This window comes from Leptodactylus fuscus, chromosome 8 (genome assembly GCF_031893055.1).
Source record: "Leptodactylus fuscus isolate aLepFus1 chromosome 8, aLepFus1.hap2, whole genome shotgun sequence".
Lineage (NCBI taxonomy): Eukaryota > Metazoa > Chordata > Amphibia > Anura > Leptodactylidae > Leptodactylus > Leptodactylus fuscus.
In genome coordinates this window covers 11,965,139-11,982,307 of record NC_134272.1, presented here as the reverse complement: position 1 = coordinate 11,982,307, position 17,169 = coordinate 11,965,139, and the positions used below count along the sequence as shown (strand labels likewise).

At 43.9% G+C, this 17,169-nt stretch overlaps 1 protein-coding gene across 1 annotated transcript; it reads left to right on the top strand.

Moving 5' to 3' along the window:
• The first annotated feature begins 589 nt into the window (after positions 1–589).
• Positions 590–16,798, top strand: LCMT1 (leucine carboxyl methyltransferase 1). Its single transcript, XM_075284100.1, has 11 exons — positions 590–717; positions 1,474–1,565; positions 2,472–2,593; positions 4,846–4,922; positions 5,683–5,744; positions 8,596–8,698; positions 9,138–9,258; positions 9,674–9,775; positions 12,522–12,613; positions 13,611–13,708; positions 16,566–16,798. The coding sequence occupies exons 1-11, from the start codon at positions 635–637 to the stop codon at positions 16,586–16,588; spliced, it is 975 nt and encodes a 324-aa protein (XP_075140201.1). The 5' UTR covers positions 590–634; the 3' UTR covers positions 16,589–16,798.
• Positions 16,799–17,169: the final 371 nt, after the last annotated feature.

Sequence of the window (17,169 nt, the reverse complement as noted above, 5' to 3'; positions counted from 1 at the left end):
CTTCAGGTGGATTCCGCGGCTGAGTCAGTCCCGGCGTCCGCCTCGCGACAGGACCCTCTGGACTAGGCTCATTCATTTGGGCCTACTCCGGAGCGGGAAGCCGCAACAGTCGCATTTTAGTCCTATTCTGACGTGGCTTCCTGCATCAGAATCAAGTGCCCCGTGTGACCGAGGCCTTAGGTTTACACTATCGTTCAGCTCCTCAGGGGGACCTGAAAGACAGACAAAAAAAAGGGGTTACCCGAGGAACCCATAGACTGTAAAGCCGTGACAGACTTTTCTCTAATGCAAATGTGAACCTCGCCTAAAACTTTTGTTCACCTGTATACACCTGACATTTAGTACCCACACACATTTCCCTCCATTATTATGGCCCCATGACCCCAATTTTAGGTAGAATGGGCAGACATTGTCCACTTTCCCACAATAAACATGGCCTCCGCCCTCCTATCACCTCAACACAAACACTTCCGGGTCGGCGCCGCAATCTTAATCCAATAGAATTACGCGTCAGGGGCGTGGCTTTTCTATCGACCAATGGTAGCGAATTATGTTAAAGCAGGCAGCCAATAGCGTTACAGCTGTGAAACGTCAACAAATTGCCAGAGCTGCAGTGACAGGCGGCGGAGAGAAGATGTCCAGAGCCGGCGGGCAAGACTCTGACACCGCGGACGAGGCTGTGAGGGGAACGTGCGAGGACGCCTCAGTCTGTAAGAGGTGGGGAAGGAGCGCAGTGTAGGCGGGAGACGTCACGTGTGTGTGAGGGGCCGGCAGTAGTCACCACTACAAGCCATAGGACTCCTGAGCCTGGCACCTGTCTTAAAGGGGAGGGCCAGTTATGTCAGGCCCTTGTAATATGTTGTATTATGTTATTCTGTGGCCATAGTGGAGAGGACTGATGATTGTTGTGCAGCATGGACAATCCCTTTAAGGGTATGTACATGTGATCCTGTATAGGGGCAATCTGCTAGATAACTATGGGCCATTTGGATATATTTAAAGGGGTTGGGCAGGATTTGGATGATGGGGATGGCAAAACATGGCGCCCCCTGTCGTGCTTTTGATTTCCTCCAAGCAATAATCTAGGTAAAGAAACTCCCCTTGAATAAGTAATTGCCCTAAACTGGGCGGCCCCTCTGGTGGATGTTCTGTCATCGTCCTCATTACACCTGTGCCCTCATCCAATGTCTTTGCCCCCCTTCCTCTATAAATTGTAAGCCCTTGCGTACAGGGCCCTCTATCCCACAGTCACCATGTTAGTCCTTTCTATCCCACAGTCACCATGTTAGTCCTTTCTATCCCACAGTCACCATGTTAGTCCTTTCTATCCCACAGTCCCCATGTTAGTCCTTTGCACTTGTGCATTTTGTGCTTTGTCTATAAAGCTTCTTCAGTTGTAAAATCCTATAGAACTGTAAAAATGAATAACAGCAGCAATAATCTGCTTCCGCCGCTTTTTCTTGTTGTTGCCAGGTTTGCCGTCAGCGTTGGATACTGGAAGGATCCTTATATTCAGTACTTTGTGAGACAAGCCAAGGAGCGTAAAGCACCGGAGATCAATAGAGGCAAGTGTCTTGTGTCTCGTGTATCCCTTCATTTCATGTGAATCTCCTCATCAGATGCCACTAAAGAGTTAAAGTGGTCTTCTGTAAATAAATATTGACGCCCTTGGGTAGATCATCACTTTCAGATCAGTGGGGTCCGACACTGGGCACACGTAGCGATCACGTGTTTCAAGTAGCTTTGGCAGTCAAATGAATTTCCGCTTTACAGGCCGCGTGACATCACATTTATTGGTCACAGCCTGATGATTGTGGCTGAGCTGCAGTACCAAGCACCGCCACTAGACAGCGTATTATTCTGTGCTTGGAAAGCAGTGATATTGCTGCAGAGCACGTCTGAATACTGTGATCATTTTAAGCACCTCTTTGGTGAGGGTGTCAGGCGTCGGCCCTCCACTCATCTGGTATTGATGATCTATACTAAGGAAAGGTCATCAATATCATAATTCTGGAAAAGCCCTTTAATGAAGCAGCTGTTCCGTCCATTCTCCCTTCCCCCATTGGAGTTGGAGGAATTTTTCTGCGCTGATTATTTTTACTGTTACCCCCTGTCATCAGTATTTCCTCTCCTGTCTGCAGGCTGGACTGGTATTTTACCATCTCTGTGTTGCGAATTGTTCCCTATATAGCGGTGTTTCTGCACTGGGGGCATCACATGACTCCTGCATAATAACATAACAAAGTAACTGTCCCCAGTTAGTGACTCTATAATGGGATCTGTTGAGTTTCCGCCCAAAATCAGCAGAGAGAGAAATCCTCCTTGCGTATTTTAAGCGGAAAGGGGGACAGAGTCGCCGAATAATCCCCTAATACAGGTGCGACCGTAGCTTAAACCTGTTTCATATGGCCAAGTTCGAACCTGAACTGCGAGATGAAGTATGTGTGATGATCTATCTTCTCATCCATCAGGTTACTATGCTCGTGTGCACGGGGTTAATCACCTGCTCAACGCTTTTCTCAAGAAGACGGAGTGCAAATGTCAGATCATCAATCTCGGGGCAGGGCTGGACACAACGTTCTGGAGGTTAAAGGTAAAATAGAAGATCTCAGAACCTGGAGTGCCGTCTGTGAGGTCTCCCTGCATTCCCTGCTAGGCCGTGCAGAGCTTCAAGGGGTTGTCCAGTTTCACCAACTAAATGTCTTTGTACAATGAAAAGTTCTAAAATTATTCAGATCTCTGCTCGCTGTCATTCATTTTTCTTGCTTGCAGTGGATAAAAAACATAATCACGTGATGTACGGTCCACGGTCATGTGATGTACGGTCCACTGTCGTGTGATGTACGGTCCACGGTTGTGTGATGTACGGTCCACGGTCGTGTGATAGCTACACACGTGCACGGCTCGTTACAGTCACAGCAATCTGACTTGTAACACGCTTGGCACCCGTGTGCATGACCATGGACTGTATATCACATGATATCTGGAAACAGTATATTGGAAAATAGTAGAACTTTACATTAAAATAACTAACATTTATTTGCTGAAACTGGACAACCCCTTTAAGCTGGCCATACAAAATAGATTGCGGGCCATTGATTCTGGCAGTATTAGCTGCCCATCCAAATGTAGGCGACAGAAGAGTCGGGCGTGGATGTCAGGATACCAAATGTTTTTGTTGTTGGACAGGCAAGCCACAAGCAGAAGTGTCTGGCAGCAGCTTTTCCCATTCAGAACACTTGCACACTTGGCTAAGCCATGCATATAGATGTATGGAATATCGGACAGGACGGCTCTCATTTGTATCGGGTATGGCCAACCAAGACATGCAGCCTACACTATACAGTCATCTGCTGCACTAAATTATAGGAGCTAATCCAAGCTGTTGGGAATGTCTGACAACATATTCCAATGGCCACCATCAACAATAAGGATTGCCTTAAGGAAGACCAGATACTATACCAAGGAATTCCAAACTGTTGTCGTGAAACTATAACCCTCAGCATACCCTGCTTGGCGTTGGATTCAGATTGGAGACAACGGCTTTATATTATCTTTACAATGATATTATCAGACGTCTGATAATGTTACCTGATATATAAGTAGCATTATCAGGAATTCCTGACAACTGCAGATATGAGAGTATGATCTGATAAGGGCTACTGAGCATGTCGGGGAGACGTGACTACTGGAGTATACAGTCCTCATTAGCGTCCAGTAAACAGTAGCCCATTAGTATATTGCACACAGTACAGGTGGTATTGAACCGGGGCGCAAATAGAATAGAAATTGTGCTCTCCGCAGCGAAACTGGGTTTTAGTTTTTTTTGTAACCGGATACATAGTCGGACATGCAGGACTTTGTGTCCGGTTAAAAAAAAAAAAACAAAAAAAAAAACGGTTTTGCCGTGGAGAGCACAAAACGCTCACGGCCGGACACGGTCTGACAGGTTTCAGACTATCTGCAGAAGATGGAAACCTGAGAACGGAGACCGAGGCGCAGGTGTGAACCCAGCCGGACATGAGATGATGACTTTACTGTTTGGGACAGAATTTTATTCCCTAATTTATTCTTCACCACTGGAGGGCACTACACTCTGCTGATATTTCCCAGTTGCTCCCTTTGCTTCACCGTTACTGAGCAGCGTCTCTATGCAGATTAATGTGATGAGTGTTTGACCATCTAGCACATGGTCACAATGGGGCACATTTATAAGGACTGGTGCGTTGAATGTCAGTTCTCATTACTCCCGATGCCACCTTATTCTACAAGCCCTTCAAAAATGCTGCGGCTCTTCCCCCGGGACATGCACCTATGCTGAAACGCTCACCGATAACTGGTGTAAATGGTCTTAAATGTAGCACAATGCCCACACCACTTTTGCTTTCATGAGAGTCGTGCGGGAGGTGCAAAAATGCCATTTGCAACATTTCCTGGTATATTGAGGATTCTAACTGGATGCAACTGTAACAAACCTGCAGCGGTGGCAAGTATTAGGTCTGTGTCTGTGCAGGTGTTCCTGCTGTAGAAGTAAACAGGATAATTCCAATTCCAAGTCAGCAGGTCCTGGGAATGGTGCGGTGTCCTGATAGCGTGAGGCGCTGCATTTAGTCCTTTTCTTCTCCAAGATCCAAAGATCAAGAGAATCGGATCCAGATCTCCTGTCATGAGGTTCATGGCTTCTATATCTGTACATAGACACCAACCTCTTGTTAGTTGAGGGATCTCTGACTTTTAAAACTACAACTCCCAGCATGCCCTTTGCTCTAGGATATCCCTGTGTTGTATTGCACCTGGTTTACTGTTACGGTTTTATTATTTTACAATGTATTTTAATTTTTACAGGATGAGAATATTCTCCCGACCAAGTACTTTGAAGTCGACTTCCCCTCAATAGTGGCCAGAAAACTCTATAACATAAAGTAAGTCGCTGTGTCCGTGTATTGTCCAGCGCTATGAAAGCTCCTGATCTATCCACCTACATGGTCAAACCGTACGGCGGGGTCTGTGCTACAGGCTCACTTTTGGCTCAGCCCCCGTTCACTTGTATAGGCTTCCTCCTCTGTTTGGCGTTTCCAATGCACCTGAGCTAGTCACTTGGGAGTCAGACGGTTAGGGCTAGTTTTTGTCACAGGTGAGTCCGCTATGAACATCGTCTTGCAAATTTGCAATGTGTTGCCTTCGCCTAAGGCCTGGTTCGCGTCTGCTTTCAGTAATCTGTTTGGGGAGTCCGCACGGGGACTCCCCCCGAATGGACTACTGAACACTGATGTATACTGCCTGCAGTGTGGATAATGGATCATGATACCAGCAAAACTGTAGTATGACATTGCAGGGGGATGGGGGTTGCGTTCATATGAATGGCTGACCGTATAGTGTCTGGCCAGACGGAGGACGCGTTTACCAGCAGCTCCACTTTCTGGCTGGTAGATGAATCCTTGTTCAGTGGATTATATGGTAAGAAGACACGAGCTATTTCAGCTGATTGTGACATTTTCGGTCTCATAAAAACTTGTTCTATTTTTCTGCTCGGTGTTACATAATCCATGTTTCTGGCACCGCTTGTCCTATTTCACCACAGTCCTGCTTTATTCTGCCAGTAATAACTCTATAGCCGACCTGTAAAGCCGGAGAATTGCTTCTTCTCATAAGTTTAAATATTAACCTCTTGTATTTTAATAGGTCAAAACCTCCACTGTCCAAGCCAATAATGGAGTCACATTCTGGGGAGTCGCTGCTTATAGGTGAGTCTGCTGGCAGTGACGGCATCCATTGTCCACTATGGGACTATTCACGGGGCCCAATCCCTCTCTCGGTCAATCCTTGCAGTTGGCTGTAGTATGAGATTCCATACATACAACATACAAACTCCTTGCAGGTATTGTCCTTGGCAAGATTCGAACCCAGGCTGCAGTGCTAACCAAGCGAATGGGATTTCAAACATCGCTTCTGCACAAATCTATGGCACGTTGCTTGGCAAGGAGATGCAGCACTCGTTCCAAGGCTGCCTTCTTGTCTAACAGCTGATCAGGGTGTCGGACCATGCCAATCTTTAATTGATGACCTATCCTATGTTCGAGAAAACCCCTTGAACTTGTACAGTGACCCACTCTGCAGGGACTTGCAGCACAACGTCGTTCAAGTGAATGGGGTCAACTGCAATTTCCTTCAAATTGGGTAGCTGAGGAGTCACTGAGCAGGGACAACTTAAAGGGGAACCCAGTGCTAAATTGGTGCTGTACCCCCTTAATTGTCACGATCAGTTGGACTCCCAGAGATCAGAGTCTCTCCATTCCAGCAATACGCCATGATTTCCTGAGAAAGCACAGCTCTGGTTGTGATAAGGTCAGGGTCATGTGCCAAATGAGAAAGCCAGAGCGACTCTTATCATTCCTTAGATCATCCGTTCTTATCTATTTGTCAGAGATGCCTTTGATATTGCACATCACTGTCTTGTGTGCGCTTACTCGGGCGGCCGTCCAATCAGATTTGGTCAGTGAGATGAATGGTAAGTCCGGTCACAGCTGATATTACGACAAGTGGTTGATGAAAAGTCCCCATGATAAGAAAGTAGGACAAAGCCCGACTGGTGGTGGATCCATCCGAGAGCATCACTGGGTATATAAGAGAGTAGTGTATACCCCGAGGGCTATATTTTAAAGGGCCAGCACATCCTTGTCCCTCTTTGGTGATCCCACAGACTTTGCAATAGATTCAAAGAATTATAGGTTAGTGTTAAACGGTAGGTCATTAATACCAGATCAGTGGAGGTTTTGGGACTGTATGATCGGAGGAGCGCTGTGGCCTCTTCGCTGCTGACCAAGCACAACGCCGTACATTGTATAGTGGCAGAGATTGGTATTGCAGCTCATCCCCTTTCACTTGAATGGGACTGAGCTGCAAACAGGCCATGTGACAGATGCATAACATAACGCTACGTTGCCTGCGAAGCAGAATCGGCGCCAGCACTTTACACAGCCAATGTAAATCTAAATCCATATTCTGTACGTCGTGAGCTTTACCGCCTTATGCGACACCGCTACCTGATAACGGTGATGGGAATTGAGCCTTAGCTTCAGGTAATGCAGCACAATGGGGTCAGCCCCAGCCTGGCCTGATAGCTGTTTTCACTCTTACCCTTTCATAACACGGGTGATCATTACGACTCGTAAAACTCTGAGATTTACCTTTTATTTATCTTCTTAAATTGACACATCATAAAGTGTTACTATCAAGGCAAAAGGTGCAAATAGCTGCAGAGAGCGTGTACTTTGTCCGCTCCGCCAACCCCCCCCCTTAAGTTGTAAGTCCAGAAACTTGGAGTCTGGTCTGTGCCTTGTTGTCGGCCTCATGGAAGAAGCAAATAAAATGGGGTGAGAGGTCCCTGCACCAAAAATAAGAGGTGGACTGAAGCTGCCGTGTCCTCCAAACAGTAGAGCTTCCAGCTTGCCGTAGTATCAGGTCATTCCCTGATTTTTATTTATTTTTTTTTCTTTTCTCTAGCACCCACTTCCCCATTAACCCTTAAAGGGGTTGTCCATGATCTGGCAGTAACTAATACTGATGACCTGTCCACAGGATAAGTCATGAACGTCAAATTGTTCAGGGTCATGATTCGGTGTTTCGGCCGCTGGAAGCCATATACTAAGCCCTGCTCCTATTCAAGTTCCCAATGCTACCACAACAGTATACGGAGCTCTGTATATTGTATACAGCTTCTGGCACTTCAGCCTCAATCACATTCACAGCTTCCCCTGATCTGGCTGTCGGACCTGTGGTTCGGTCTTCTGTATCAATGACATTCAAGTCCTGGATAACCCCTTTAAATTTTGCTGGCCCTGGGAGCGTCTATCATTCTGAAGCAGGCAGGGATCTTCCTTTCAGTGTCGCTGACTTGATGAACCAGCTCCGTTCTCCATCAGGGCTGCATAGACAGCAGATTCTAAATTGGGAGCCGCTCCTGAGACCTATGGGAAATGGACGCCTTGGTCAGGGAATCTGCGGCCATTTAAGTGGCATCACCAGAGGAAATGTGGTATTACACCCAGATGAATGTCCATCATGACCATCCTCCGGTGTCGGAGCCATGCTTGGTAGTGGCTCATAGATAATGGCAGGCAGCCCATCCCCTTATAACATCCAGATGTCCTAATAGAGTTTGTGGACGTGGGGCGTCCTAATCGTCCTTTTAACTGTTCATACCAAACATTAGGAAAGGGTTAATTACTCTAAAAGCCGTGGAAAGTCTCCGCGCAAGATGTGGTCCGCTCCATTCAGAACCTGAACAATCCTGATCAATGGCGATATGAGTGGTCGGACCCTCGCTGATCTTTAAATGATCCCCTATCCTATGGCTAGGCAATAACTGGCTTTTGTGACCACCCCTTTAATAAGAGGAAAGTGTCAAGTAAGTTTGCTCCGATGGAAGTATCCTGTAATCTTAAAGGTTGACCTTCCACCTAGGAGACCAGTGTGATACGAGACAGCTTGAACTTTCTGACCCCTTGTCTGTATTCTCTGCCGTGCGCCATGTAATACCCATATGCCAGCTTCACAGACTCTTGTAAAAATCTATTTGTCTGACTTTTCCCATAGATTCTCACAGTCTGGACTCTACACACTTCTCTATAATCGGTGCAGACCTGCGGAACCTGAAGGACATGGAGGAGAAGCTGAAGAAATTTGGCATGGACCCACAGTAAGGTGTCTAGTTGACTTCCATACATTGCATTTAACAAAATCCTGAGAGATTGGGTTCTTTGCTTGTCCTCCTCCCTATGTCGTCATTGTCTCTGCTGGTCTACCTCTTGTCCAAGCATGCATGTACATAGAGGAGAAGGGGGTGATGGAAAAGATCTATTCACACCACAAAGGAGACTTCCATCGGTGTGATATGTTGGGAGGACCTGTGATGTATACCGCCAATGGAAGGCCATGAGCATACAGTGGGATAGGCTGTCTCTATAACACTCTCCACCTGTCACATGGTTTGCAGCAGTAACATAAAGCAGACTGTATATGGCTCAAGGCTTAGGTCTGAGACCACGTAGAGCAGTACAGGAATCCCCATGTACTATAGTCTGACCTTTCATGTATTGCTGGTTGGGATCCGTTCTAATATTCGGCTCTATTTCCAGGCTGCCGACTCTTCTCGTGGCCGAGTGTGTATTGGTTTATATGACTCCCGAGCAGTCTGGAAGTTTGTTGAAGTGGGCTGCAGACACGTTCGCCACAGCAATGTTTATAAACTATGAACAGGTAAGATGGTCGCTGCTGCTTTTTCTATATTATTGAGATTTTACTCAATCCATTCCCATAAGCCTTCACATTACAGCTACTCTGTGGTCAGGGATCCTCCATGATGGGACAATCCTTGTGTCTGCAAAGTTCCTTCAGTGATGGTGGACCAATGTGTCAGTAAAGTTCACTTGCTGAGATAAACAAGCGCAGAGCCGGTACCTGGACCCCAATGACCCTGCCGGTAATGAAATATTATAGTGAAAATCTGGAGAACATCATGTTACCACGTGTGCCTATAAACTCCAGCCTGGCCAGGTCTGACTTCATACAGCCCGACAACCCAAGTCCTCTTTACAAGCTGTGAACGCTTTCCAATTATTTGTTTGTTGGTGATAAGGACACGTCCCTCAACTCCTGTTTATTATTTCCCCAGGTGAACATGGCGGATCGCTTTGGACAGATTATGGTGGAGAACCTACAGAGGAGACAGTGTAACCTAGCGGGAGTAGAGGCCTGCCGATCACTGCAGTCACAGGTCAGCAGGCGGCCATCATGTAGTGTGAGGTGTTGTTATCAGTCACTTACATATCGCTAATGTGTCTTCTATCTGCTGTGCAGCAAGGAAAGGACCAGAGACGCCTCAAGCGATATTGATCTGTTATGGCTCCTCCTTTCTTCCCTTTGGCTATTCTATACAGTACATCATTTTTATGATCTTCACATTCTACGTGTACTTTGTCATATATCGAGAAGAGCTGATAGTGGTTCATAGTGTCATAATGACTCTATGGTTTCAAGATACTACTATACTAATTACTATAATACTGCTCCTATGTACAAGAATATAAGTACTATAATACTGCCCCTATGCACAAGAATATAACTACTATAATACTGCTCCTATGTATAAGAATATAACTACTATAATACTACTCCTATGTACAAGAATATAACTACTATAATACTACTCCTATGTACAAGAATATAACTACTATAATACTGCTCCTATGTACAAGAATATAACTACTATAATACTACTCCTATGTACAAGAATATAACTACTATAATACTGCTCCTATGTACAAGAATATAACTACTATAATAATGCTCCTATGTACAAGAATATAACTACTATAATACTGCTCCTATCTATAAGAATATAAGTACTATAATACTGCCCCTATGTACAAGAATATAACTACTATAATACTGCTCCTACATACAAGAATATAAGTACTATAATACTGCTCCTATGTACAAGAATATAACTACTATAATACTACTCCTATGTACAAGAATATAACTACTATAATACTGCTCCTATGTACAAGAATATAACTACTATAATACTACTCCTATGTACAAGAATATAACTACTATAATACTACCTCCTATGTACAAGAATATAACTACTATAATACTGCCTCCTATGTACAAGAATATAACTACTATAATACTACCTCCTATGTACAAGAATATAACTACTATAATACTGCTCCTATGTACAAGAATATAACTACTATAATACTACCTCCTATGTACAAGAATATAACTACTATAATACTGCCCCTATGTACAAGAATATAACTACTATAATACTACTCCTATGTACAAGAATATAACTACTATAATACTACCTCCTATGTACAAGAATATAACTACTATAATACTACCTCCTATGTACAAGAATATAACTACTATAATACTACCTCCTATGTACAAGAATATAACTACTATAATACTACTCCTATGTACAAGAATATAACTACTATAATACTGCCCCTATGTACAAGAATATAACTACTATAATACTACCTCCTATGTACAAGAATATAACTACTATAATACTGCCCCCTATGTACAAGAATATAACTACTATAATACTGCCCCTATGTACAAGAATATAACTACTATAATACTACCTCCTATGTACAAGAATATAACTACTATACTACTGCCCCCTATGTACAAGAATATAACTACTATAATACTGCCCCTATGTACAAGAATATAACTACTATAATACTACCTCCTATGTACAAGAATATAACTACTATAATACTGCTCCTATGTACAAGAATATAACTACTATAATACTACCTCCTATGTACAAGAATATAACTACTATAATACTACTCCTATGTACAAGAATATAACTACTATAATACTGCCCCCTATGTACAAGAATATAACTACTATAATACTACTCCTATGTACAAGAATATAACTACTATAATACTACTCCTATGTACAAGAATATAACTACTATAATACTGCTCCTATGTACAAGAATATAACTACTATAATACTACTCCTATGTACAAGAATATAACTACTATAATACTGCTCCTATGTACAAGAATATAACTACTATAATACTGCTCCTATGTACAAGAATTAATGGTTGGTGTTTGGGTGGGGGTGTACATGGCTGTGATTTGTGTATTGTTGGCTAATATTGATACCGGCTTCATTAAAGGGGTTGTTGCTTTATGGCCACTTATCCTTTGCCCACAGGATAGGGGGATAAGTATCTGATTATTGGGGGATGGTCACCCAGCAGCCCTATTGAAGTGATTGGGGCATCTGTCACACAAGCAGCTTTAGGGGGATTTGCAGACCCGGTAGTCTGACACTTATCCCCTGTCCTTTGTATAGGGGACGACTCTCCATAGGGACACAACCCCTTTAATCATTGATGACTCCTATTAGTGTTGCTGACCTCTATCACACGTCAGTTTGGGTCGCTGCGTACAAAGTGTGGATCAATTAGCCGATGGACAACCTTACAGTAGATAAGATATCAGTGAACTTGTGACACCGACTCGGAATGAAGTACAAATGTTCGGCTATCTGTGAAGTGCATGTGTCACCTGATATGACAGGGCCGTGTCTCCTGGGACATATACAGCAGGTATACATTCCTTACTGATCCGCACAGGGATCTGCATTGGTTTCTTTCTATAATCTGAACATGGACATTATTATGCATTTATATTTGTCATTGGAGATTTCACACGTACCGTTGTCACAAGTTCTGAATTGTACCATTGAGGAGAGAGCCGTCTCCTCCAGCCTTGTCCAAGACTCCTTAAACCTACCTGCTTCAGTTGTCAGGGCAGGTTTGGTGGGAGGACTCCTGTTAGTCAGCTATTGACCTCTCCTATACTACACTCCTGGACAATCCCTTTAATAAGTCCTTAGCTTTGCTGTCCTGTATGTTCCTTCTCCTTTGCATGAATGTTGATCCCGGCACTGACACAAGTTTGTCTTCTTTGCAGACAGAGAGATTACTATCTAATGGCTGGGAGGCGGCCGATGCCTTGGACATGATGAAGGTGTACGGTAATCTCCCCCGAGCTGATGTGATGCGGTGAGTAACATGGAGAATCTTTTCTCTTCTTGGCTTCTTCATGGAGGACACCCTCAGGTTCTTTCTCTTCCTCCACCATCTTGAGCTCTTTGATCCTTAGATTTTTTTATTCTCCAGCCCCACTGTTCCTGAGCAATCAGTGCAGTTAGTTTTGGTGCTTGATATACTAACTAGACTACTTAATGTTAAGTGGGTGGTGTCAGGCACAAAGCTCCAATCAGAATGGCAGAGATAAGAATCACGCCCCCTTTGCCTACTTGTGCCAGACACCACCCACTGGCATCAAAACTAACAGCACTGATTACTCAGGAACGGTGGGGGCTAGAGAAAATATCCCGACTGCGCTGGAATCATTGGATGGGCGCCAATTAAAGGATGAAAAGAGCTCAAGTTGGTGGAGGTGGTGAATATCTTCTACAGTATACACACAGCCGTGTGCTGACTTGTGTGTCTCCATAGTCACAGACTACAAACAATCCCTTTGTAGTCAGATCCTGCAGTCTTGTGTCAGTCCTCACCCTCTGGTCTGTCTGAAGAAGGGATGGAAGGCATACAAACCATTTTAGGGTCCTATTGTGTTTCCTCTTTTCTCATAGTGTTTGGGAATAGGCTACTCCCCTCACTCCGTTAAGTACACATGCACACTTGGCTGAATGTATATGGTGGAAGTGGAAGAGATGGATGTCAGCAGAGCGTGTTTTCTGCTGACTGGTATCTTGTCTCCGAGTGTCCACAGATGGACTCCCTTGCCTGTGTTCAGACTAAATACAATCCGTGTTTGATGATCAATATCGCGAGCGTTGTAAACAGTAAGAATATAATAAAATGTCATAAAATAAAATCACAGAACACAATGGAAACGGCTAAGAAAAACCAACCTGGATCCTTCCGATCAAGGGAAGAAGATGCCGGACCGATGCACCTGTATCTGTGATGGGGGAGGAGATAACGGGACGGCGAGGTCTGTGGGATTTTACCTGTATTTCTTTATCTGCAGGATCGAGAAACTGGAATTCTTAGATGAGAAGGAATTATTGGAACAACTGCTCCTCCATTACTGCATCAGCTGGGCCACTAAGGATTCTCTAAATCTGGGTACGACCCCTCCTTGTGACTCCTCTGTTGCTCTTGTTAATTATATTGCCCCTTTATGTGCTATTTCATGTGCTACATGTCAAAGGATAGAAGATTGCAGAAAGGGTTCTCTGTAATGCCCAGAACCCTCCTCAGAACTGAAAATAGGAGACACGGAGGAGGGGGATGCAGCTGCAGTATTTCTCTCTGTGTCTGTGAGAGGGGAGAGGGAGCTGCAGGAAGTGACATTTGATTGACTCAGAACACACAGAGCACAGTTCTGATATAATGTACACTCTGCTCATACATTGCATTCCCAGCTATATACAGTCCTATGAAAAAGTTTGGGCACCCCTATTAATCTTAATCATTTTTAGTTCTAAATATTTTGGTGTTTATAACAGCCATTTCAGTTTGATATATCTAATAACTGATGGACACAGTAATATTTCAGGATTGCAATGAGGTTTATTGTACTAACAGAAAATGTGCAATATGCATTAAACCAAAATTTGACCGGTGCAAAAATATGGGCACCTCAACAGAAAAGTGACATTAATATTTAGTAGATCCTCCTTTTGCAAAGATAACAGCCTCTAGTCGCTTCCTGTAGCTTTTAATCAGTTCCTGGATCCTGGATAAAGGTATTTTGGACAAACAATTCAAGTTCAGTTAAGTTAGATGGTCGCCGAGCATGGACAGCCCGCTTCAAATCATCCCACAGATGTTCAATGATATTCAGGTCTGGGGACTGGGATGGCCATTCCAGAACATTGTAATTGTTCCTCTGCATGAATGCCTGAGGCTTTGGAGCGGTGTTTTGGATCATTGTCTTGCTGAAATATCCATCCCCGGCGTAACTTCAACTTCGTCACTGATTCTTGAACATTATTCTCAAGAATCTGCTGATACTGAGTGGAATCCATGCGACCCTCAACTTTAACAAGATTCCCGATGCCGGCATTGGCCACACAGCCCCAAAGCATGATGGAACCTCCACCAAATTTTACAGTGGGTAGCATGTGTTTTTCTTGGAATGCTGTTTCTTTTTGGACGCCATGCATAACGCCTTTTTTTATAACCAAACAACTCAATCTTTGTTTCCAAAATGAAGCTGCCTTGTCCAAATGTGCTTTTTCATACCTCAGGCAACTCTATTTGTGGCGTACGTGCAGAAACGGCTTCTTTCTCATCACTCTCCCATACAGCTTCTATTTGTGCAAAGTGCACTGTATAGTTGACCGATGCACAGTGACACCATCTGCAGCAAGATGATGCTGCAGCTCTTTGGAGGTGGTCTGTGGATTGTCCTTGACTGTTCTCACCATTCTTCTTCTCTGCCTTTCTGATATTTTTCTTGGCCTGCCACTTCTGGGCTTAACAAGAACTGTCCCTGTGGTCTTCCATTTCCTTACTATGTTCCTCACAGTGGAAACTGACAGGTTAAATCTCTGAGACAACTTTTTGTATCCTTCCCCTGAACAACTATGTTGAACAATCTTTGTTTTCAGATCATTTGAGAGTTGTTTTGAGTAGCCCATGATGCCACTCTTCAGAGGAGATTCAAATAGGAGATCAACTTGCAATTGGCCACCTTAAATACCTTTTCTTATGATTGGATACATCTGGCTATGAAGTTCAAAGCTCACTGAGGTTACAAAACCAATTTTGTGCTTCAGTAAGTCAGTAAAAAGTAGTTAGGGGAATTCAAATCAATAAAATGATAAGGGTGCCCATACTTTTGCATCGGTCAAATTTTGGTTTAATGCATATTGCACATTTTCTGTTAGTACAATAAACCTCATTTCAATCCTGAAATATTACTGTGTCCATCAGTTATTAGATATATCAAACTGAAATGGCTGTTGCAAACACCAAAATATTTAGAACAAAAAATGATTAAGATTAATAGGGGTGCCCAAACTTTTTCATAGGACTGTATGAGGAGAGATGTAAGTATGTAGTGGGTGAGTAACAACTGCTAAATGTATACCTCTTTCCCTGGCTAGAGGCTTCCTGTGAATATAATTAAAAATGGGGACAGGAAGGGGGGGGGGGGGGTGCTGCTGCAGTTTATCATTGAGATTGCATACTGTGAGAGGGGAGAGGGAGCTGCAATTTTTCTGTGAAAGGGAGAGGGGGGAGCTGCAGGATGTGACAGAAGCCCACTCTGTACATATCACTTATAACAGTGTATGTGGAGTAACGGTGACCTGTAGAGGATGAGCAATGACTGCCAAATATATAGACCTTTCCCATGTATGCATCCTTCCTGTGAGTGTGTGTAACCCTCCTCTAGAATAAAAATGGAGACAAGGAGGAGGGGGATGCAGCTGCAGTTAACCTCTTTTTTGTACGTGAAACTGCATGCTGCAGAGGGCTAGTTGTATCAAGTGACCTCTGATTGGCTGAGAACACACAGAGCACAGTTCTGACGTTATACCCATGCATAGCACAGCGAGGGAGCATGTAGAGAATGAGTGACTGGCAATTGTATAACTCTTCCCCTATATGCTGTCTTCCTGTAAGTGTTGTTAACTCCTCTGAGTCTAGGAATAAAAATGGTAGTCAGGGAGGAGGGAGATGCAGCTGCAGTTAGTTTTTTTTCTTTTTTCTCCACTGTCTGTGAGACTGCATGCTGTGAGAGGGGAGAGGAAGCTGCAGGAGGTGATATTGGATTGGCTCAGAACACAGCACAGCTCTGACATGTCCACTCTCCAAACATAGAGACAACCAGGAGAGGAGGAAGGAGACCTGAAATTTTCAGTTAGACCCAATGTTTATGGCGGCTCCATATCTAATACACATCTCCAGCTACTGTCTGCAGGAATTCCTGTCTCGTCAGGGCGATGACATCATCTCACTATCTCCTTTCCAGGTCTTGCAGAAATCACGTTTTGATCACACACTGAGACACTGACACTGCTGTTGATGGATTCTGGACGCTCGGACAGGTGAAGGCATAAAATTTACCAGGACTCGGGAGACATTTTGGAATTTTTAGCAAATAAGGAGTCTCGAGCGTCTGACTTGATTTCGTCGACTCGACCGAGCCGGAACCGATTGCACTTATGCTTGTGGCGTTTTAAATAAATGACGACTTTCTTTGAATGGTTTGTATATTAAAGAGTTAAATGATTGTGCCGCGTCCGTGTCAAATCTGCTCGGTGCAAACTTCACACGCCGCTTGTTTACGTCTCTTGATGGCTTTTTTATGACGGGGAAATGGAGCACAGTACAAGGTTTGATGGGATGTAATTGCTGAAGTGTTAGTTTTACTCTTGTTTGGTGAAGTGTCGGCATTGAAAATATTATTTCAACTAAAGGGTTGGGTGAGGTCACAAAAAAAAGTATATAATATAAGAAACAGCGCCACTCTGGTCTATGGACAGTGACTGGTATTGCAGCTTAGTCACTTGGATATTGCTGTGTTGCAATACCATTCACAACCCATTGACAAAAAGGTGGCGCTCTTTCTGAGG

What these genes read in the sequence shown, in the direction of transcription:
- LCMT1 (XM_075284100.1), top strand. Translation starts at nt 635, where the DNA reads ATGTCCAGAGCCGGCGGGCAAGACTCTGACACCGCGGACGAGGCTGTG. An exon ending in CAACGTTCTGGAGGTTAAAG is followed by an intron (nt 2,594 to 4,845) that starts GTAAAATAGAAG and finishes TAATTTTTACAG; the next exon opens with GATGAGAATATTCTCCCGAC. An exon ending in AAATTTGGCATGGACCCACA is followed by an intron (nt 8,699 to 9,137) that starts GTAAGGTGTCTA and finishes CTCTATTTCCAG; the next exon opens with GCTGCCGACTCTTCTCGTGG.